The 25,305-nt window shown below is 29.4% G+C and overlaps 2 protein-coding genes across 4 annotated transcripts; one reads left to right on the top strand and one right to left on the bottom strand.

The window, feature by feature from the left end:
• The first annotated feature begins 1,321 nt into the window (after positions 1 to 1,321).
• On the top strand, positions 1,322 to 3,909 carry LOC138935736 (odorant receptor 10-like). Of its 3 annotated transcripts, XM_070300548.1 has the most exons (6): positions 1,322 to 1,365; positions 1,889 to 2,285; positions 2,701 to 3,036; positions 3,254 to 3,455; positions 3,570 to 3,728; positions 3,817 to 3,909. In XM_070300548.1, the coding sequence occupies exons 2-6, from the start codon at positions 1,924 to 1,926 to the stop codon at positions 3,868 to 3,870; spliced, it is 1,113 nt and encodes a 370-aa protein (XP_070156649.1). In that variant the 5' UTR covers positions 1,322 to 1,365; positions 1,889 to 1,923; the 3' UTR covers positions 3,871 to 3,909. The 3 variants fall into 3 exon arrangements, with proteins under 3 accessions (XP_070156649.1, XP_070156648.1, XP_070156650.1); XM_070300547.1 differs by lacking the exon at positions 1,322 to 1,365 and having other exon boundaries at positions 1,790 to 2,285; XM_070300549.1 differs by lacking the exons at positions 1,322 to 1,365; positions 1,889 to 2,285 and having other exon boundaries at positions 2,734 to 2,885.
• Positions 3,910 to 4,667: 758 nt separating this feature from the next.
• On the bottom strand, positions 4,668 to 24,428 carry LOC138935729 (uncharacterized). Its single transcript, XM_070300527.1, is given in 10 exon segments — positions 4,668 to 5,800; positions 6,267 to 6,445; positions 6,879 to 6,974; positions 7,608 to 7,774; positions 14,612 to 14,812; positions 16,089 to 16,302; positions 16,906 to 16,975; positions 16,977 to 17,074; positions 17,556 to 17,931; positions 24,183 to 24,428. Coding segments are annotated over 8 exon segments (1,209 nt in total). The 5' UTR covers positions 17,030 to 17,074; positions 17,556 to 17,931; positions 24,183 to 24,428; the 3' UTR covers positions 4,668 to 5,571.
• Between the last annotated feature and the right edge of the window lie 877 nt (positions 24,429 to 25,305).

Raw genomic sequence — 25,305 nt, 5'->3', positions numbered from 1 at the left:
ATATAATAACGAAAGTTGTTATTGTTCACATTTAATTTATTATGACATTCAACGGATGTTATGTGAAAAAGTGCAGAAATAAATATATTAATCTCTCTCTCTCTCTCTCTCTCTCTCTCTCTCTCTCTCTCTCTCTCTTTCTCTCTTCCTCTCTCATTTTAATACTAAATAATTTTCAAGAGATTGATAAAACTTTCAATAAGTTTTTTATTACCAACATTTAAAATTTGCAGTTCGTATAAGAACAAGTTCTAATAATAACGTCAGTAAGAACGTCAGAGCGAATATGGGCCATTGAGCACAAGCGTTCATGTTATAAAGTTTACTAAACAAAACAATATTATTTTCAAATTTTTTATTTTATTTCTTTGATATTTTTCTATCGCGTAACAAACATGCTTCGTGCTAAAATTATTAATTTTTTATTTGAATATTTTGGACAGCTATTGTATTGTAACCTATCGGACATAGCGATATTTATTCTACAATAGTAGAGAAAGGCGTAAACATACACATATAATGAAATATTCGTTAAGAAAATTTTGAAACACGTCTGTATTAAGAGTTAGAAGTTTTCCTTACCCTGCCTATGTCCGATGAAAGACAAGATAAGAATTAATACTGTAATCAAATATTTGTAATATCTTATTATATCCCGATGTACATATGCCGATATATATAATATGATCATATAAAAATATTGTACTATTCAAGCGAATGTATGAGCTAATATTAAATTTTCATAAACTACAGCAGTCCGTTACTTAATATTAAAAGAATATATATTCGACGAAATTATAAACAGTACAATAAAAAAATAGATAAGAAATATGATGTCTTGATATCTTTATATACCATATATAATGAGAAAGTTGTATCAAAATATTCCTTATGTCCTTATGTTATAGGCCTATAGGCCAATGATATATTTCAAGAAATTTATTTTGTCATATAACTTTTTTCTGTCTCATTGTCTTTATGAAAATAACGGTACATTATGCAATTTTCTAATAAGACAGATATCTCGAAACAATTTCGCTTCGCGGTTCATGAAAATATTATTACACAAGGACATTCTCGTAAGTTCATCGATATGAGAATAAGATGGAGGAGAAATGAAGATAGATATAATGGGATACGACGAGTAACATTATTATCAGAAAGTCATATCGCGCGACTATAGACATTTTCAGTATCTTTTTCTCTTACGATATTAATTTATCAATCGACATTTAAGACGCGATAAAGGATTTAAACAAATGTTTTATAACAATTATTAAATTAAATTAATTTTAATTTAATTTTTAATTTAATAAATTTAATTTTTTTTAATTTTTTAAGAAAAAAATCTGAATCTAAACATAAGTAAGTTTAGTGCAAGTGGGTTAGAAAAGTTTTTTGTATATATAATATATAATGTATATATATATAATATATATTTAAAAGTTAAGAAGATAATATTAAATAACTAATTTTTGGATATCTGTCTGTGTATTCCGTATAATGTGAATAATCTTTTCAAAGATAATCTAATAATCTAAAATAATTTTTTTTTAATATAAACTTTAATTGCTCTTTTACAATGTGCAATATATTGTATTAAACATTTCGTAATTAAACTTCAAATATTTAATATTCTAAAATAAAGTATACATATATATTTGTAAAAAATAAGTAAAATATGTACTTCAAATTTATCGAAAAAAAAAAAAAAAAAAAAGATTTGATGAAACAAATAATAAGATAGTATTGTAGTTTCTGTTATAAGATTTTTCTCTTAACGCGTTTTTTCAGTAAATTAATTTTATTTTTTTAACATATAAATCTTTATTTTTTACAGAAATATTTTAATCGTAAAATAAAAATTAATGTAATTAATAAATAATAGCTATTAATAGGCAAAATTGTATCAGAGGAGCTCAAATGCGCGTGCTAAGATTTACATTCCTAATTTGTGCATTTGCTGGATGCTGGCAACCCTCTTCATGGACGTCATTATTTAAACATATAATATATAAAACTCACGCCATATTTCTCTTTTCTGCATTATGTACATTTGCGTTATCGCAATTTATGAACATCATATTTAATGTTGATAATTCTGATGAATTCACCGATTCTTTATATATGATGTTGACCGTATTCGTCGCAGGCTATAAACAAGTTTATATGTGGATAGATCGAAAAAAAATCATGGTTGTAATCAGCGTTCTTACCGAGAAACCTTTTGCAATATGTAAAACACATGAAGCAATGATTCAACAGAAATTTGAGAAGTTGGTAGAGTAAGTATCATAATATCATTTTAAGTTTGCATGTCAAATTGTAATATCAAATAAAATGGATTAGTCATTTTTTTATCATTAACTTTTTAAATAGCAAAATATTGTGCTTTTAAATATTTTAGAGCAATGCTATAAAATATATTTACATTTATATGCTTGTATACTTTTACATGATAATTTTATACAAATAATATCTGACATTTATATGGCATAATTTAATTTTTTTTGTCATATACAACTATATTATTTTTTGAGAATAAAAATTATTTTTATAAAATAAAAAAAACAAAATAATATTCTATATACGAATGGTATAATAAATATCCAAGAAGAAAAGAGAAAAGAGAAAAAAAAATACCAATAATTAAATCTTATAAAAAAATAAATTAATATAATCTTTATAATTATTTTATAGGAACAATACGTTACGGTATTTGATTCTCGTCATGATGGCGGTTATATCGATAGTTTTGACGTCTTTTTCCACAGAGTTCACGAAAAGAAACTTGACCTACAAAGCATGGGTGCCGTTCGATTATTCATCCTTTGCAATATACTTTTTTGTGTATATTTATCAATTGATAGGCATGGCAACCTCGGGTATAGTAAACGTTGCTTGTGAAAGTGTAATTTGCGGACTAATGTTGTATATTTGCTGTCAACTTGAAATTTTGGAATATCGATTGACAAAAATCACGCATAGTCAACACGTCCTGCACGATTGTATTCGTCATCATAACTATATCTTTGAGTTAGTTTTTTAATTGTATTATGTTCTAAAAAATTTGAACTACACACAAAATGAAGTCGCGCCTTTATTACAATTGCTAATTGTTCGCTAAGTAATATAAAAAAATAATAGAACAATTATAGTTTTCATCTATGGATCCTTGAACCAAACTGATTAATTCTTAAATGAAATAAGAAAAAACTTCAAAATCGATTAAAAATTTTTTACTCAATTGTAGATACGCGCGCACGGTGAATGTGATGTTCTCGAAAATAATTGCTCTACAGTTTGCGGTGAGCACGTTAGTGCTATGTTCGAATTTATATCGAATAGCAACGACATCGAACTTTGTAGTCTTCATTTCATTGATGATATATATGGGTGCTATATTGGCGCAAATTTTCATCTATTGTTGGTTCGGAAACGAAGTCAAGACAAAAGTATATGATTCATCTAAAATAAATTTTAGATATAACACGAAATTTAAAAAAAATTAAGATAAGTACCGATATTTTTTAACAATGTGCAATATTGCAAAATATTTTTATTTGTAGAGTCTTCATTTGGCAAATAACATTTATAACAAAATAGAATGGCCGGCATTTAGCGATAGCTGCAAGAAAGATCTTATACTCATTATGAAGCGCTCGACAATCCCCATCGAATTTAGTAGCATGTATATGTTATCATTAAATCTTGACTCGTTTGTAGCTGTCAGTATCAATCAATTAACACAATAAAAATTATTACTAAATATCAATAACACACAAATTTTAAATAACTTCAAACAATGCTTCACAGTTGCTTAAGATGTCATACTCGGCTTTCAACTTGCTGCATCAAACACAAGATTAGTGACTAATAAATAAATTAGTAATAAATGATTAGTAATTAATAAATAAATATTATTGTTGCGTTTACATTTAATTTGTTAAAATCGCATACTTTAAAATATAAAGATTAATACGTTAATATCTTTTATTAATATTAATTAAAAATACTTTTTAAAATATCTATGATTTTCATTAGAAAAATTTTTTCTCATAAATTTTTTCTCAGTTATTAATTAAAAAAAAATTGAGATGTAAAAAGAATATTATAATTGCAAATTGTAGAGATGTATAAATTAAAACATTATGTTAATATCAAATAGTATTATGTTAGTATATTAGTAATAAAATTTTAGTAGCGAAAAAATGTAGATAAAAAATCGTTAAAAGGATTTTTAATATATTTTCTTCCTTTCTCTCTGATATTTTTCCATTATGTTATATACAGATTTTGTATTAAAACTATTAATTTTTTATTTGAATATTTCGAGTTGCGAAAAAATTATATATTTCAATAGCGAAATCACATAAACATATAGAAACATAAATAGAAATATAAATAGATTATTAATGTAGAACTAGTAATAATGAATTTTTTTAAAAAAGTTGTTTTTAGTGAGACTATTTATTTAAAAATTGCAGCATGCATAAGAATCTAATATTTATTTTATATATATAGAAACGCGGAATCGTGCAAATTCTAAATTGAAAAACATATCTACATACAATACAAGAGAATTATAATTGTTGCATACATTTCTCATTTTTCTTTTATTGTATTGCTTCTTTGACAAGCACAAAATTCTTTAATACCATCAATTTTTATTTTGAGCAATTCTGAAATCAGATCTTGTAATAAGATTGACATCGTGTATATAATTTTGTATCAATATTACAGATTTATATTTTGTATAAATACATACGATATTTTTCTAATTCCATATTATTTTACTAAATACAATTAATATAAATATGTAATGTATAAAAGATAACGTAAATATCTTGATATTATATTATTTCAAAAAATCTGAGGTACTTGTTTCATTTATAAGCCTTAGTCTTAATGTAAATGGATAAAAAAAGTCAATATGTAGTCTATAGTCTTCGTTCAGCAAATTCCTCTCAGTTGGTAGACAAACGCATTGTCAGAAGCACGCACACATAAATACACACATTAAGTTTAAACAAATACTGAGCCTTCACGTAATAAAAAATGATGCTATCTATCGAGTCCAAAATTGTTTTTCCACCATATAGTGATCCATTATTGTATCGTATTTCAATAATATTATATCATTATAATTATCATTATTATATCATTAATGATTAATAATAAATATATACACTTTTGTTAATCTTGAATTTTCGATTATGAAGACGATTTCTTTTTCAAGTGTTTATTATGTCACTTTCTGCAAAATTGTGAATTTGTTATTCGGTGTGAAGCGACGAAGAAAATTCTTTAACTTTTCGATTAAAATTTCTCTACTCATGTCTTTATATAAAATATGTTTCTTCTTCTCGTTTCTGCATTAGAGCAATTGTTCGTATCACTTTATTTATCGGAATGGTTTCACCTATTAATGTAAAATAAGATTTATTGTTTATAATCGTTCATGTTCATCACATATGTAACGTTGTATCGATTAATCCCACGATCACAAGAAAAATGTTGATGAATCACAATAAAATGGAAGCATTTTGATCATTATAGCATTTGCAAGCGTCATCGCTCTTCCAATTTCGGTTTGTAGATTGGTCTATTGCTGAGCGTATTGTTCGTGGACATATTGTTAGTCCTGACTTGTATATACTTTGGTCTCTTGTATCGCGTGCTCCAATGGAGGTAACTATAGCATCCTGCTAACAAGATGCCTAATCCGTTGCAAGTACACGAGAAGATGAGGAGGATCGTCAGAATATCTTCTACCTCGGGACAATTAAGGTCCATATATCTGATGAGGTATAAAAAAATATCGCTTTTTATATGCATATTGTCGCAATACTAAACTTGTTGCGTTACACGATGTAATATGGTTGTCATGTTGTTTTTTGGAAAACGAAAGCGTTTCTAGATATCAAACTCTTCTCGCCTTTCAGAGTTTTTGATAATGAAAAGGTAATAAAATCGAAAAAGACGTATATATAATTTTAAATATTCTTAAAATATAAAATGAATCTTATGTTATACTTCCAAAATTTAAATTTTAATCATTCAGATTCCTGATATTTGAAATAAGCAAAAATCTCTGTTTGGAGATTAAAATGAAAGAAGCTCTGTGAAAGAGACAGTATTGCCTTCAAAGACAACTTGCGTAATATATCATATACGTATTATATGACTTTTCATAAATTTTTGAATACTTTAAAAAATGTTATATAGTTTATCAAAATCGGAGACCCTAAATTTACGTGACATACCTGACTGCACCTTTGAGTGAATCAGGCGACTCGCCGCGTGGCCTACATACACACGTGGCGTTTAGTACTCGTGCTGGAGTGCATTCCAGTCCCATGAGTCGCGACAAGTGCATCGCAGAGAATACGCACGCACTCGTGCACGCCATGGTCGCCAAAACCGCCAAAAACACGCTAACAATCTGTGTGACGTAGCAAAACAGAATATACATAGATGCGATTAACACAGAGGAAACAAAAGAGAAAGAGAGAGAAATATACTATAATTATTCGATTATTATATAAGTTGTCAGAAAATCATAAGTTATTAATAAATCAAAATAAAATTAAAATTAAATTGTTATTCTTTTTACAATTAAAATTCGTGTAATTAATACAAGAATATATATATATATATATATATATATATATATATATAATATAATACATAAAACAATATAATGATATTATATTATATAATATATAAAATATATGCATATTGTATTTTAAACTATACTAAAAGAGCAAAGAAATAATTATCATTAAAGAAGCTGGGTAGATAATAATGTGGGTTCTTAATAAGATGAATTTTTTTCCGTAGAAATCTACAGTGAATCATAGGGAATTCTTACATACCTTTGTGGTGGAAAGACAAAACCCAGGACTCATACCCGGATATTCCTTTTTGAAACAGCATAGGAGACCAATTCCGAAACTGCCCGACATCAAGAGCTGAAGATATCCAAAATCAAAAATATTAAATTGCAAATATATATATATATATATATATACATAAACATATGTACAAAAAAAGTACTGTGAAGAAACAATGACAATTGACAAGATGTTAATATACATATACTTACGTGTTAGTAACAGATATAATTATACATATGTATAAATATATATACGTACATATATAATACATTATATAAAATTGAAAAATATTGTTGATCAAATTTTATTGCTAGATAGGATATAATCTTTATTCCATACTTACCTTTATAATTACAGTTAAAGAATAAAAGTTTTTAAACGTTGTTAACTTTATATAAAAAATGTACTATTGAAGAAACTATCAAAATAGATGCAACTGCCAATAAATGACTATTAACTTAAAAAAGATATAATTCCTGTGATTTATAAAATTATGTATTTAAAAATGGTAATTGTTTAAAATATATTATATAATCATGTCACTTTATATGATATATGTATAAGCTTAATTATAATATAGTCACTCGTAAGCATTTTTATTCTAACAAAGAGTTAGTTTGCTAAATAAATAAAGAGAAATTACTATTCTATATCATTTTCGTGATGAGAAATGTATATCTAATTGCTGTGTGAAATTGTGACACTTACAGAAATGCCGCTCCAATAGGTATTGTCCGTCATGGGAAGATTCGGTGCCCAAAGCAGCAGCCATAACGATAGAAAAGTCACTACGATGCCGAGAATGGTCTGCAGTGCCGCCAGACATCGTGCTAATTGTCGATGATAGATCAAAGGAGGTAAAAATTTCTCTCGATCTAAAAATAAACCCGATTTTTATCTTTAGTGTGCTAGTAGATATTATTTGTATACTATTACGTGATTATAAAATATTATAGAAATTATACAAAATCGTTTTTTATAACTGGTAATTCGTTATAAATTTAGGCAGAATTTGCATTTGCGTGTATATGTGTGTGTGTGTGTGAAGATTTATTATAATTATATCCCAAATAATATTAAATAAAAGAGTCAGCATATATATGCATACGAATCAAAGATTATTTTGGAGATATAAATTTAATATTCTATATCATTCTTGCATCGTCATGATGAGAAATGCATATTTAATCACTGGCAAAACGAAGCAAAGCTAAGCTAAGCCTTGCATTTTGCAAATAGAACTTTGCAATAATTTTGTAATATAAATTCCAACACGTGAAACATATATTTTCCCCACGATTAATATTCCGTCTTAATCATCGTGGAATTATTCCATGCTAAAGGTAAAAAGTCCGTTTTCATGCAATGCAACTCGCTACGTTACATCCTGAACGATCTTATAGATCTCCTAGGCTCTAGAATGAGTTGAGTCACGAAGCGATCGGTCATCTATTAGATAATTCGACATTGCAAAGCAGGCATGCGCTCTATTCATCCTTCGTCGTGACACACATTTCCTCTGTGGCGTAAACCGTCGATAACCCACGGTATCAAGAAACCTGTATTGGTCCGATAGAAAGGAGAGTTTCCTGCAATACAAGACGGCCTCGTCGCCGTCCCTCCATACAAGGTAATCTAGCTGAATGATTGAATGTATCGTCCTTGCCAATAACGCAATAAAACAGGAAACTCACCCATTACCCAAGATTTGCGACGACTATTTCCCTTCGAATAGAAACGCGAGCAATCGCCTAAACCACAACAATATTTTGCAATAATATATACATATGATGTTGCGTTTTGTAAAAATAAATCTGAAATTAGCCCTTTAGTTCATAATTAAATATACATGATTATTATTGAAATTTATTTATTATCATTTACTAATTACATTAACTATGGTTCGGACGTCCCGGTCAACGATTTTTTAATCCACGCTTTGTCACGTTGACATTTTCGGGGAAATAGAGTATATATTGAAAAAAGTGGGATCGCACAGAGCGATTCAGAGTCGAGCATATAGACAAAACTGTGTTATCTCCTTTTGTTGCGAGATCGATTTGTCCTACAATGAAAAAAAAAAAAAAAAAAAAAAAAAAGATATTGTTGCGTAGACAATCTTTCAGCTTTTCAATCTTTTTTCAGGCTTGAAAAACACAAAGAACCCCGCACACTCCTTATGGGAAATGGCTCCCGGTGGATTTTGTTTGAACTTTCGGATTTTGTAGTTTATGTGACGCTGAACAAAATTAAATCTGAATGGGCACAACTGTCTACGACCTATATAGTTTAGCCTTCAGAGAGCGTTAAAAGTAGATTTTTAGGATTTTTTTGCGAAAATAATCATATTTGCAGCTTTCTCTAAATTAAATAATACATGCAATTTTGTTTAGACAATTAAAATTATTGAACATCGCGATTCAAATTAAGAAAGTATAGTACACGAACTTGTATCTTGATCAAACATAGATAAATAGAAGAACATTTTGCTCAACGAGAAGCTGAAAAATATTCAGTGGAAAAAAGAAAATAATAAAAAAAAATGTTTTCCGATAATATTACTTAACTATTAGCGATTTATTAAAAGCTATTCATTAAATTACTGTTATGTGCGCGAGAATTTTTACATTTTTTTCTTAAATAGATATAGTACGAGAAAGTTATTCTCTTAAATAGTATCAATATATTATCAGTATATTATTCATCAAAAAACAGTGGATAGTCACTGATGGTTTTAATTACAAGTTACATATTTCAATCTCAGTTATATTTTATAATTTAATAAAAATTGGCACACAATGTTATCATAATATTTTATATGCCGAACTTTTTGGAATCTTATTATTATGATGTGTAAATACTTATATACGCACCTGAGATAATCATGTTCTATAGATTTAAATCAGTGTTTCTCAACTATTTCCATATTGAGAAATACTATTAAATGAGACGACAAAGAGCGAGTGTCAGTGTCTAATAGATATAATAATTATTACAAGAGAGTATTTTTTATTTATTCCTTTATATATCTCTTACAAATCACACTCGTTTATTGATTGATTATTATTATATTGACTGACCTCTTGCTCGAGGCACGTGCGTGCTCTAACAGTAGTAAGAAAGAAATTAGAGGATTTTCCGATCATAAAAATTATTAATTATATTTTGTAATCGAAGGGAACATTTAGTATTTTTTGGCATTTGGCATATTTTATTGTCCCCTTTTTCCTTCACGCTTTCCAAAAACTGTAAAGAATGTACGCGTAAAAGAATGTGCGAGATATCTATTATAGAATCTGATTTTATAGAAATTATCAACTAACGCTTATCAATATTAAACCGAGGGCTATCAAATCAGAGTATACAATGCTACACTGTAATTCAAAGTTCCTCATACTCTCACTCTTGTACGATTAACTGGTCAGGAACTGATTATGAATGCATCTTACGTTACGTGCTTATACAGGAGAAATTCTTTTGCGCGATACCCGCACGGAATTTTAACGTCTCGTGACGATCGCCAAACGTCAAACCGTGAAAGGTGCGATAATTTCTCAATCGGAGATGAAAGAACTATTTTCACTCGCGCAAACGCAATGCACGCACTTGCCGCGCGAGGATATTGCATCTTGCAGGAGCTCTAACTGTACCGCAGACACACGCTATTACTAACGAGTAAAAGCAAGGTGCACAACGCGGAACATAAATGGTCTGCAGATAAATGGGCTGTAAGTCAATGAGAACAAGAGTTGGACATAAATAGTTCCCGTGCATAATTATTTTAAAGTGATATATCCAATAAAATTTTTTACTCTACTTATAAAAAAACTACATACATTTTTTAACTCTAAGCACACATACTACATTAATCCTAAAAGTGTGAATTATGACTAAAAAGGATTTTTTTATAATAATATAAAATATAAAAAAGTTATATAATGATTTTCTTTTAGTCATTATTAAATAAACATGTCGGTATATTCTTCTACGTTAACGCTATCGTCATTATAAAATTTGAATAATGGTACTTTTTATTAATACTCAGGAAAAACGAATAATTCTCTTATTTTTTCAGTGCAAGATTATATGAAATTATCATGAATTATATATTATTCATAAATTATAACGATATTAATCATTCAAGTTTATCTCGTCATATTAGTAACAAATCATTCGATACTATAAATCACATCTAATTTACAAGTATCTTTAATTAATTATACATACTGTGTTACGTACTTCTTTCAATAATTGCTAGTAATATTACATACATTCATAACATGGCTGATAATGATTTTGTTATTCACAGGATAGTAAGAAGATATAATTACGACAGAGTATGATTAATTTTCTCGTTCGATTCACAATCATAAAAAAGATTCGAGAGACATGTAAATAATGTCTATAAAAATAGAACGTCATTTAAACGCCTTTTAAATATGCGAGACATTATAAATGTAGACGTAGACATTATAAATACGCAATGTTTTCGTAAAAATAAGAAGAAATAAATTTCTGCGATGTCATCAAAGAGAAAGGATTATTTTCTCATGATTCTTTCTCGTATGGTTTTCCATATAACGGATAAATAGACACTACAGTTAAACGACAGATATTGCTGCTCCTTTGAGGAGTGGTTCGCACGATGTAAGAATGCGGGACATGAATACGTATCGTTCGCATTGTGTACTGCCTCGCCATATGTACCATATGTCGTATTTATTACGCAATGCGAAGATATACCGGTGCAAATATAAAAGGAGAAAAGACCGTTTCAAGAGGTCAAATAGCGATAAAACGGCCGACGAAACAAGCATCTATTCTAATTAATTTAACACTAATTTGCCGTTAATACATTCTCGGTGCGAAAATGCTTGGCGATCAAATGCATTTGATATACTTGGTGTTTCACAGCGGCGATAAATAAAAATTAGAGATCGTCAAAATTTAAAAAAAACTGTGTATCATTCATTGTTAAAGTTGTTCATTATAAAAGCCAAGGATTAGAATCATGTTGCATCAATTATACTTGTAAAGATTTAAAGATAAAATTACTTGACATATACAAAACACGCATTACACATGCATTTGTCGTGTAAATTCGATGTAATTAGCTGTAATTTTTCTTCATTTGCATCAAATACATCGCCCACATTGGCGTGAATGACCTCGTTTATGTGTGGGTATGCGAATGTAAATGCATACATTATAGGAGATAACAAAATGAGTAACGTAGTACGTTGCATTGTTACGTCCGGCAAATTTGCCGCAAAATATTACAACCCACGTACACGCATACATAGAAACATAATGGATGGTACGTTTTCATTATCCGATGGCCCTATTGCATAGATAATGCCAATTACGTAGCTTACGTAAGAAGAAGTACGGGTAATTGAATAATTATATATAATATTACACCGATAATTGAATGACTCCGATTTGCCTCTTATTAATTATTCTCATCGATTACTCGACAATTATTTTTCGTTTTTGACATTCTACCGGTGAAAAATTTGCTATTATAAAAAATAAGTATTATACATGTAAATAATTGTATATTGTCTAAAGGAAATTAATATTTTTATTTTTTCATTATTATTATTTTTTTTTAAATATTTTTCGCTATTCTAGAGGAGAGAAAAGAGAGAGATCGATTAAGTTAAGTTGTTTTCAGTGCAATAAAAAAATTAACGTCGTTTGACTGTCCGACATTCTTATTGTTAGATGAAAACCAAACGCAGATTAACAGCAGTGTAAGGATACCGAAAATTGGGCGTAAGAATAGCGGTTCCATTTGTAAGTCTGTTTCGCCGGTCTCAAAATAGAGTTAGGGCCATGTTAAACGCGTGAGCGGCCCTTGAACAGAGCAGAACGGAATCACGGTACGTATGGTATACGTTTCATCAACTTCGACCCTTCGGCGCTCACATGTGTCGCTTGTGTTTCCTCGCAAGGGCACGAAAAAACGATGCTCATTCAGTTAACTTAATACGGCATTTCTTTGTCTTAATTAATATTTGAGTATTATTATTATGTAAATGTAGAGTATAATTTATACAATTTGTATGTTTTAGATTTCTAAAATAACGGAAATTTTTACATAATTTTATACATTTTCTTTTGGCAAGAAAGTCTTACTTTTTAAAATTATGTTTATATGATAAGTAAACGGAAAGCGTTGTAAAATCAAGCATATGGCAATTTGGCAAGTATTATAATATAATTACAATGGCAAACGGAGTTAATTGCGATGCAATACGCAAGACAATTTAAAAGATATGACAGATTTTCTTTCCATTTTTGCATCAAGCTAAAACTATTTCAAACGCATACCAACAAAATCATGCAATATATTTCCGACCCGGTACTTCCGCTATCTGTGGAGAACCATGTGCATCCACTTTAAAGTGCGTATGGTGATCAGCGAAGCAAGAAGCGTTTAAAACTCACAATCAGTAAAATATTTACGCGAGGGTGATTTAAAAAGAAAGAAAAGAATGGATTTCTTTCCTATCTATAGACAAATTAATATATTATATTAGAATATATAATAATGTCCAATGTCCCATAATTTGTCTTGCGTGTATATATATATATATTTTTAAATATATATCTAATTTTTATTTAGAATATTAAATAAAAAGTTTGCAGTACACTACAATAATTTTAATGCAGTAACTTTTTATATCATTTATATAATTTGTGTTATGCCTTTAAATGTAAAAAGGAAATCATAATTATTTTACATGCATCCCAAATAAAAAAAGTATCTATAGTAATTAACACAATAATCTATTTCTATCTTACATACGTTGATAAAAACGCAATATCATTAAAATTTAATTTATTTAATAATATAATATGCAATTTTTAATTTCAGAAATCACGCTTTTCCACTGTTATACTTTCAATATTCTGTAGACATATTTTTCATATATTACGACATAAACGTTATTTCAATGTTACGGCTACTCTTTTTAAAAGCTCTCGTCATTTTACACGTCGCACTTTTGTCACTTCCGATGTCTCTCATTAGCTGCCATTTGCCGCGTGCATTTTATGCTATCTTATTACCGCGGTGATAAAGGACCACCACACTTTCCTGCGTCTACAACGTAGCATTAATTATAATTGACCAGTCTGCCTTGGCAGCAACCTCGATCCTGTCAATTGACACGGCGCAGCGCGCATTAAGTGTGACGCTAATTAGCACAGAAAGCGCAATAATGTGTCACGCGAGGCGACGAAACGATTATCAAAGGCAATCGAGAAAATCGAGCAGATACCTGACCGGTCGCATTCCGCAGCCGAGAAACGAGATTCCTGAGCGCAATCTCGCTCTCAAGAGAAATCGATTGAATCAATTGCAAAAAAAAAAAAAAAACGAATAATCGTATACGCAAGATTTCATCGACCGAGTGGAACGCATGAAATGCTTACCTCTGCTTACTTTACGATATTTCGCCAAGTGCACGTGTTCTTGAACACGTATTTCGAAAGACCCGTTTTGACCAAGTACTTGTTACTTTCTTACGATCGTGTTTCCGATAATATGAGAAATTATCATTTTCTATTAATTGAAAACCGTTTGCCGCGCACCACAAAAATATTCACAGTGCGTAAATTACTTGGAATGGAGTTAAGCAGTGTTTCTTTCAAAAAGTATTAAAAAAAAAAGATATAAGAAGATCAGGTAATAGTTTACTCACGATGACCGGTTCGATGCATCACGATCATCCTGCTATGCCTCAAAGAATTTCTTGTAGGCGTATGTCGACCGGCTATTTGAGAAGCTGCCAGGTTGACAGGAACCGTGGTTGACAAGCAGTTGGCCATCGATGGTGCTCGACCAAGCTCCTTTTCTTTATCGCCGCGGGAGATTCGTCCGATGTTCCCAGTTGATACCGCACCTGTTAAAATGTCCAGTAAAATATCTAAGTATCCTACCTACATTTTATTTTTTTAAATTTAAATTTAACGTTTTGGAATTACATCTGTCTATAAAAAAAAAATGATGTTTTTGCAAATCTTATTACTTATCACTTGTCACTAATTCTGTTAAAGAAAGAGGATTAATTTATAGTGTTTTTATTATGTATTTACATGTTAAGATTATAAGGAAATGAAAGCAAATATTTTTTCTTCCGATTAAAAATTTTTATTTTCATAATTTTAATTAAATCGCGTATTCTTTTAAGTGTGTACGAAAATTTAAGTTAAATATTATATCGTACACGAGCATGAAATCATAACACATACAACATATCTTTTCTCTCCTTCATTATACTCGTTTTCAAAATTTAAACTTTGTTTCTTTGATTTAACTTTATCAAATCTTTTAGAATTGAGATATCACATTTTCGACAAAAATACTTATTTTCGTAGAACTGTAAAGATAATAGATTTATGACTGTTCAGTCATAGTTCTAGCATGTATCACGATATTTTTCGTTTATCTTTCTTTACTATGTAAGCAATTTTAAAAAATATAATTCACTTTATCGTTCAATTTAATGCTTCAAGCCATCAAACATTTGGCTTGTTTATGATAGAATAAATACTACACTCGCATCTGTATTTTTTATGAGCTATTGCTTAATTATTATTTACATTCCTTTTATTTCTCAAGAATATTTTTATGGCAGAGACTTTAAGAGAAGCACATAATATCTGTCGAGCATAATATGTGTGCAATTTCTAACTCTATATGTGTGTTTATAAATTATATTTTATACAATATATGTTATATATATATAAAAAAAAAATATTTGCAATTTTCTGTAAAAAAATGTATCGTTATTAAAGAAAATGAGCAAAGCTATTGCAACTGTTGCACATTTGTTATCTGACATTCAAAATATGCAATTTGCTTAATTGCACACGCGATTTTGGCACACGTGAATATCATTTCTATGAAAAGCTAGCACCGTAACATTTAGAATGTAGTTTAGATGAGATTTCGCGATGCTAAAAACACCTGAAGTAGAACGAACAGGTCAACCTGTCACGAAAAAGATTAATACACGATATATATAGATAAGCAAATACAGTGAGGCAAATTCAATTTGAATTATTCAAAAGAATATTTTTCTTTGTAATTATGTTTAATTTTTTAGATTTAAAAGATAAATCAAACACATAACCACACACAGAAAGAACACATCGTAGAAAGTACATTCAACTCACCGGTGACCTTGGGAGTATGAATCTTCGATACGTTGCCCGCGCTGACGGCGCTACTGACCCTGTTATTGTTATTGTTGTTAATGTTACTGTTATTAATGCTGTTGTTGTTATTGTTGCTTTGAGATACGGCGGACGTGCCATTTCCGTCGCGGACCTGGTTCAGATTGCCCACGCTCATAGCGGAAGTGACGCAAGGCGGCATTACCGGTACGACCTGTGAAGTTGAAAAAAAAAGGGTCGAGTTATTTTGCCAAATGTCTCTGAGCGCTTTAAAGAGGAGCGCAACTAGATTTAGGTGTCCGAAAAATACGATAAAAAACGTGCAATTCTTATTGCTAATGTGATTCCTTGAATAAGTGATTAGTTTTGTATAAAATTTTAGTTTCCTGGAATTTAAAATTAAAGTCATTTAAGACTGATGAAATTTAATGTGATTAGAGTTGCTAAATATTTATTGAATTAATATTTATTTATTAAATGTACTATTCACTTTAAATATACGTGAATAAAATATTCTCTCTGTGTGTGTAAAACTAATTGGAAAAAACTTCTTTTCTATTTCTAGAAATATAAAAGGCATTTTCTACTTTTGAAAACATGGAGTGTACTGTATTTAGAAGATACTAATTTTATATTTTACAGAGGAGTATTTTATAATAATATTTATCATATAAAATTCTTTGAAACACACAAAAATCATCGAATCGATAATTAATCATTGCTAGTCGCGTCGCGTCGTCACGCAAAAGCTTTTCATAGTATTTAAGGAGACAAGACACGCTCACGTATAAACAGAGCCACGTGGATAAAACCGTACCTTATAGTTGTCATAAAAGCTCACCGGCCGGCTTCTCGGCGCGTACTGAATATCCTCGTCGGGTTGCATCGTTTCCGCACCGCACGTATGTCCCTAAGGAATGCGTGCGCAGCTCATAGGACATTCACTCCGCAAGTCACCCTCCTGTCTTCCTCCACTTCCAACGGATCTGCTAAGATGAACACAGACGGCATGACTACACGTAGCGAGAAACTAAGCATAACAAATTAACTAAGCATCACAAATTAACGCCGTAATTAGCGCGGTAACTTGACATGACGCGTAAATTGATTTGCAATTATATAAGTAATCATGTCTCGAATCTTTCAGATAGAAAAATATTATATGAAAATATTACATTATTTTTCAACTTTTTCAATTATTAAACTATTTCTGTGTAAATACATAAATAAATAGAAACAGAAATAGAAATAAATAAATATAAGAAATATGAAAATAGAAAAAAATTAAGTGATATATATATATATATATATATATATATATTTATATAAAATATATCATTTTTATAAATTTAGCCGACAGCTTTCCTATCTCTAAATTTTTAGTTTTCTTCTCGCACATAAAGAAATAAGTTTAAATAAATAAATATATGCATTTATATATATGTATATGCAACATTATTTATATACCTCAATGTCTTCTCGTGTCAGTTGAAACGATGATTTATAATTTTTATCAGAATGCTATTTGGATTTGTATGTTTTCTTGTATTATTACGCACAAATTTCTTCACTTCCTCCGCGAAAGCGTATCTAAGTTCATTGTCGATACATCCTCTATATTGGATGTGGTTGATGACTCACGGCTTGCCAATCTGCAGGCAATTTCGACAGACAATTTCTTCCTAATCCTATCCGACGTATCATAAGTCACGTTCGAGGGATGCTTTGATGCATAAAACAGGGATGATCAGACGTCTCGCAAGACGATGGATTGGCGATTTCCCCGGCGTCAGCGTCCACGTGTTCGCACACGTGCGCTGCGCATCCGTCACTCCATAAATGTCTGGAAAATTGAAAAAGATTGCCCGCGTGAGGATAGCTTTGATCGGGATCGTTTATTTGGATAGATCATTCATCTAAAGCATGACTGAGCTCTGCTCTGAAAATATCTCAATTACTTTTCTCGATATATTTAGCCGAATAAAATCTCTTTGAAGGTAGAATCAAGTTACATAAAAATCGACATACTGTTAAATGAAAACGAAAATGCGACGCATTGCACATATAATTTAATATCATTCTCCTATTCTATAAGATTCAATAGTATGCTATAAAAATAGAATAGAGTCGCAAAGACAAAATAAATATAAAATAAAGTGAGAAAAAAATCCATATGAAATTCATGAAAATTATTTTGTAAATAGTAATATTCCCGAGGCGCTATACTTCGAACGAAGGATCTTAATTTTACGGAGATCGTTTCACCTTCCCGAGCCATTTCATCGTTTTCGCAAAAAAATGGAACAAGTTTTCTCATGGAAACTTCGACGCGAATTACGTTAAGACGGTCTCGACATTATGGTTTCTTCGGTCTCGCGAGACGCTTAAGTGCTGATGAAACTTTGATTCCAACTTAGCCATATGATTTCCCAAGCCATTAACGCGAGTCATATCACTCCATGTGTGGTTAATGCATTGCTGAGAGCTGCTAGCTTTAATTTAAAAATGTGACTATAAAAAAATTATAAAGAAAAACCTCAAAAAATGTTGCCGACGAGAAAAATTTTTTAAGAATTATAAAAAAACTTTCTCATAATGTTGACAAGAAAAATCAATTTAAAAAATTTTTTTAGACATTGTTTTATGCTTGTTTTTCTTTTAGTATTCTTAAGAGAAGACATAATACTTTTTTTTATTCATTTCGGGGCATCGATAAAGAATCTGGTATCAGTTAAATCATAAAAATAAATCGGAGCAAATATTTTTTATTTCTACCTTATTAAGAAGAATATTTTGTGACAAAACTGATTTTTATAAATCTTTTATATTTGATTCGATAAATTCTTTATTGTATATATTAGAGATTTTGTGTGTGATAAATATTATGTTTCTTCTGTTAGATCGGGAAAGAGTGAATTTTAAAACTTTTCCTGCCTATCGATTCATATGTAAAAGAAAGTAAAGATGCGCGACGTAAGAACTCCGGCTTTATGGCGTCATACTTAGAAATACAACAACTCATCAATATTCAATTACGTTCATAGCTAAAAGTCTGTCTATTTTAATGTATTCAGCTCGTTTCCCTGCAATTAAATGCAAAGCGATTGTCCTCGAGACGGAACACAATGTCGATGATGCTTGACAAAGGAATTCAGGATTTCATTTCCGCGAGAATATTGAAAAGAATAGGAATTATTAAAAGTCGGCTTTTATGGCAATCGTTGTTGCATAATGAGAAAAACAAAAAGAAAAAAAAGTTTTTCCCAGCATGGTTAATTATCTTTACTACAATTTAACACGAAGATACCTTATGTACTACTGGTCACTATAAAATTACATGAAGAATAGTAATTCAAGACTACAAATGCGAAAAAAATCTATTAAATATATAGAAAAAAACCTTCACAGACATTTCCATCTTATCCAAAAGCTCGAAGATGCAAAATTAATTATTATTCATTAAATATAATTTATGTAGACAATAATATTAATAAATAATTTATATAATATAACTTTCCATTATGTTCTGAACTGTAAAACCTAACGAAGATATTTTTGCACGAGAGCTTGCAAATATATTTCAGAGTGTTAACAATAAGTACGGAGAAAGAGAACGGAAAGAAGTAGATTAAAACCTGAATGATATGAAAGCCTGATATGAGCGTTGCCTAAGGGGACCTAATGGAGAAATGACTTATTTCCAGCTGTGTAACACGAATATGAGTCTATTGTAGGTAGGTCACCATGCATGCGGGGATCTAAAGAACCTCTCACACTATTATATTATCGTCGGCATTATCGACCTATTCCCGATGTGAAGATTCTATTAATGATTTGAAGAATCACGACAATGACAGTATTTGCATGGTTATTAATAGCGATCATATAAGAGCTCACTTAATCTCCGCCATACGACTTTATTGTCTTGCGTATATTGCGCAATAGCGCATTTACTTGAGATCTTGCTTGCACACTGTGTGTGAAAGTAAAGCCATGCTGATGCAGCTTCGATAAGTATGACGACGAGGCCATGTTCGATGATCGGGAAAAAGAAGGAAAAAGAAAGAGAATCTTGACGTAATCGCATGCTGCTGCATGTCGGGTGTCACCTGTCGATTGCTTACTACCAGATATGCAAAGATATGATTCAAAATATGACTGTCATGATGACATGTTTGAAAGATCATGTCGAAGATGATTCAAGCATAAATTATAAATAAATATATTAATTATATTAATTAAAGTTATAATTAAATAAATATATAATTTTTACAGTTGGTTTAAGTAATTTCAATTTGTATATTTTTTTTAATGATTTTGAAATTATATTAAAATGTGCGTAAGTAAACTTCCGTATGAAGAGGATAAAATTTAGAGAGTTTTTGTATTTAATGTATACAGAGATTTTATTTTCACGATATAATTAGTTTTAATCTTATTTTTTAAAAATAAATTACGTTTGTAAAAATTCATTTATTTATCGACGATTGTTCGGCAATTTCAAATATACCTTAGAATTCTATTTCTGTATTACACGGTACCATAAATCCGAGTGCCAAAATAAAATTTACCCGAGAATAAGAGCGAGCAAAAGCAAGTTCACGAAATTATGTAACAGAGATACATTTGTCATTTCAAGTTAAATAAAAATGGGATCAAATGAAACAAAAGTTGTGATTAAATAAAGCAGAGTCATAAATTAATAATTTATTCGGCGCACAAAACTTTGAAAATATTTAATATTTCTTGCATCATATATGATCACTATGTGTAAACTAAATATGTAGGTTGCTAATGTAATTATAGCGATTGTTGTAAACGTACGTTTCAGATGACACGAGATTCGCAAGAAGAACAATTACGTAAGAAAAGTTTAAAAGATATAAGATAATATAGCATAAAGAGCATCTCTCTTCATATACGCAAAAACGGTAATAAATAATTGTCACGAAAACAATAGTTATTACAATTATAAAGCATTAAGTATTATTTTTTGAAGAGCATACATGTCTTAAAGAACTTAAATCGTGATAGAACTATTATGTTTCCAATGTCATTGTTATGTAATATGACAGTCACGCACATCTCGTGACATATTTTCTATCATTAACTTTATTTCCGGAAAAGAAGATTAAAAATGCTATTTAATTTTTCTCGTAAATATTAATGATTATTATTTTGTAAAATAAAGCATTTTATATTTTTGAGAAACAAGAATATACAAATATTATATTTAACGTAGAAATAAAATTTTTTACTTATTATTTAATAGCATATGCGTCAATATTGCGGGAAGTATGTGACCCTGAAATAATTACTTGGAGTATTATAATTTACATTAACATGCAACGAAATTGTGTTTGTCAAAGCGCTTCGTGTGGATAAACGCGCAGCATTGAAGAATCGCGATAATATTAATTAAAAACCATTTGAAATATCGATCTTATTGTATTAGGCGATACGATTACAAATTATTATGACAAAAAATAGAATTGTCTCAATCAAATTAATTCATGATATGTAAGCTTTCCTAATCTTTTTAATATATATCAATAAATTCATGCGCTTATGATTAAGAAATTAAATCCGCATATATATGCAATATTAAAAAAGTAATATTATTGTATCATATGTATCATAATAATAGAAGGAATATAAAGTTTTATAGGAATTGTATAATCAACATGTATAAGATAACAAATTCTGTTATAATATTCTTAGATGCAAGTAAAACAACGTGCGTTGCATATACACATTAATCCGCATTAAATTGTTAGTAATTGTAATTGTAATTAGCGACCGCGAGAAAGTAGCAGTCGCATTTTATAACCCTCGATTTTCATTAGATATTCATTAAGCAATCATACCTTTCGCGTTCACTCCGACCACTTGCACGCACGTAATTAATGTGCGAGCAAACTAACGAATATTTTATAATTCAAATGTAGAACATGTGCGTCTATTAACCCAAATAGCACATGGCTTTCCTATTTCACCGTGAAATCCATAAAACTAGATCAAATAATTCTTTGAGCTATATTCATTGTATATTGCATGTGTTACATATAATGGAATTAAACAATATATACAGAGTAGGAAAATTATTTATTTTATATACATATATGAGATATATAATTTTTTTATATAATTTTAAATGATGATTATCAAAACAAGCCCCAAAATTTTGATAAAGTAATTGCCATTTATGTTTATTTAAAAAAATAACGCGTGTTATTTAAGTACCATAAACTACTTTGAAAAAGAATAAAAGAGAATAAAAACAGAATTATTGTATATAAAAGTGGAATCACCGATTTTTACTGCCTATAAAACTAGGAAAAAACATGTTACTCACAATTTTTTTGCATTTATATTAAAATAATCAAACAAAGTGCGTGTTAAACTTTATACGTGTAATGATGATGACGGCACATTATGCGCGTCTATCTTTTAATCTATGTCATTATCAGGAAAGATTTCAAGCTTATTCTCCCTCTATATTTTTTTTCTTATTCTTTGATATAAAAAAGTTTAAAAATTAAATAAATTTGCAGTGAACCAATATCATTATTATTATCAATATATAATGTATTCTATAATAATTTAAAAATTTATTTAAATATAAATTATATTTTTTATATTTATAAAAAATAAAATGTTTTTTTCTAGTCTTTTATAAATGTATTTCTTTCAATTATTTATAAAAAATTCTGATTATCATTAAAAGTCTGATATTTGAATATGCTGCAACAAGGAAAAATATATTGCCAAAATGTAAAGCATCTGTAAAATATTGTAACATCCGCAAGGTGAAGTTTTGATATATGATTTTGTCTCATACCTAAACATATATTATGGATGAAATGTCTCTTTCGAATTAATTAAACAATTATGCCAAAATAATTATGAATTGTGATTGTGAAATATTAGAGTAGAAAAATTTTCTCATTAAAAATAAATATGATTACACGTATCTTGCAATTTCTCTCACATTTCTCGATTATAAGCGATTTATTTAGCAAATATGCTGTCACGTTGTGAAAATTTATCACCTACTTATTATACGTTTCATCAAATTTATCGAGTTTTGTTCGAGATAAACTCCAAATGTCAAACATAATCGATTTATCAAATTTCTCTCGTCTGCATTACAAGATCGCTCTTTCAGACGCGACTATTAAATAGCGAGATCCAATATATGTAATCGTATGTTTCTGTATGGTACGTAAATCGTATGGTGTAATCGTGTTTATATCACGAATGAAAGTGTCACATAATGCACAATATGTTATATCAATCATCAAAAAAATAGGACATTATAGTATCAAGAAATTCAAACTCTACGTATCAAAAAAAGATAATCAAAATTATTTAAAATGTTTTTAATTATAATTACATTCTTTCTTGAAGTTTAAACTATAAATATGCAGCAATATAATTTCCCTTATCAATATATTTGTTTTGGCGTCTTTCGTATGTATGTAAATATAAGAAAATTTCTCCAATTTTATTTAAAACTAATATTCTAATTAAAGTTGTATTTAAGCGCGAAACATATATTTAACACAATATAATTTTTGTCATATATTGATTAATAATACATTAATGTTGAGACAAATAGTAGAAAAATAACATAGTATAATCATCGTAATAATGTAAACATGTGCAAATATTTATTTTCTTTATATCATCATTGTTTTCAAGATATGTCTCTGTCCCAAAATATTTAATTTGAAAATATAAAACGATATCATCGTAAAATAACATTCTTGCGAAAACATTTCAATAATGCATGTAATATAAAAAGTTGTGTGTAGTTTAAGTGTAACAATGTTATATACTCAATAAATAAAATACAACTATATGTGTGAATATTTCCATATAAATCCCCTATCTTTCATATATAATATATAAATAATCCATAATAATATATTTAATCCATAACATATTACAATATTTCGACAAGACTATGTCTTATAGTGAAAATAAATTTCAAAAATAAAATCTTTCAAATTATAAATAAGGATAATAAAAAAATTGAATTCAATTCTTACATGTAATCTATTAAAGAGTAAATTATAATCACCGACATACATGTGCACTAAACAGAATTAGTAGCACGTGAAACCGAAATTAGATCTCAGGTTGATGCAGTTTCAATCTCCCAAAATACGTTCCTCCACTATTTTCACATCAAGACACGCTTTGCTTAGACACAAATTTCTTTGCGCGGATCCGTACCACTATAATAATAATAATTGAAACGTTCTCTAAACCAATAACACGCCGGTTAAATGTACACATATAACACAATACGATTCCGCCGACGTCGCGGTGGCAACTGAAGGCCCACATATATAATGCATGGAGGCGAGGCCGAGAAGAGGCCCCACCAAAGCACGTTCGAACCGAAGTCGAGAACACCAGGTGTGTGTCAGACAGGGGGACTCCTGCCGGCAGGTGAGAACGATCAACTGATCTCTGACCAAGGATAATCATTCGACCGGCAAGGATAGCCGACGTTTCGGATCCGTTTGCATTTCTCGAATAAACACTCGTCGCAGAAATGAAGATGGGCAAGATGATTCTTTAATAATTATTTACTCTTCACAAAAATGAATATATTTATATATATACTTATAAGATTGCTCAAATGAAAAAGAATTTAAGAGAAAATCGGTTTTTTAAATAATTTTTTTTATCTTGAAATAATTATAATAATAAAATAACTAATATACTTTTTTCCATTCGTCTACGAATCGAATTCTCTGCATCGACAGCCTTGTTTGAAGTTTTTTTAACAAAAAATATATATTTTTTTTAATACATATATGTATTATTCATGTTGTCCTTTTTCGTCAAATCTGCAAATATGCAAATAGAATATACAAATAGAATTTGAATGCATAGCTATTGGGGATAATTAAACATTTTTAGCAATTTAAATGGATTTGATAGTATTATAAAAACTTAAATTTGCATAATTTGTATAGAGGAACAATATAAACTTAAGTATTTTTAGTCTGATATATTTATTATTGATCCAATGGAATGCTAATAATTTTTTTTTTAAACTGAACACCACACGCACTGTCGTTAATTTCACCGACGTCAAACGATTCAGGCCTGATGGAAGAACTTGGAAAGTAATAAAAGGGGCAAAAGAAGAAGGGGTTCTACCCACTTGTTCCTGTCTACCTTGAGCACTGCTCTTTCA

This window comes from Polyergus mexicanus, unplaced genomic scaffold, assembly GCF_030449975.1.
Source record: "Polyergus mexicanus isolate NDT 795.1 unplaced genomic scaffold, iyPolMexi1.0 SCAF_8, whole genome shotgun sequence".
Lineage (NCBI taxonomy): Eukaryota > Metazoa > Arthropoda > Insecta > Hymenoptera > Formicidae > Polyergus > Polyergus mexicanus.
This window is presented reverse-complemented; position numbering and strand designations above follow the sequence as displayed.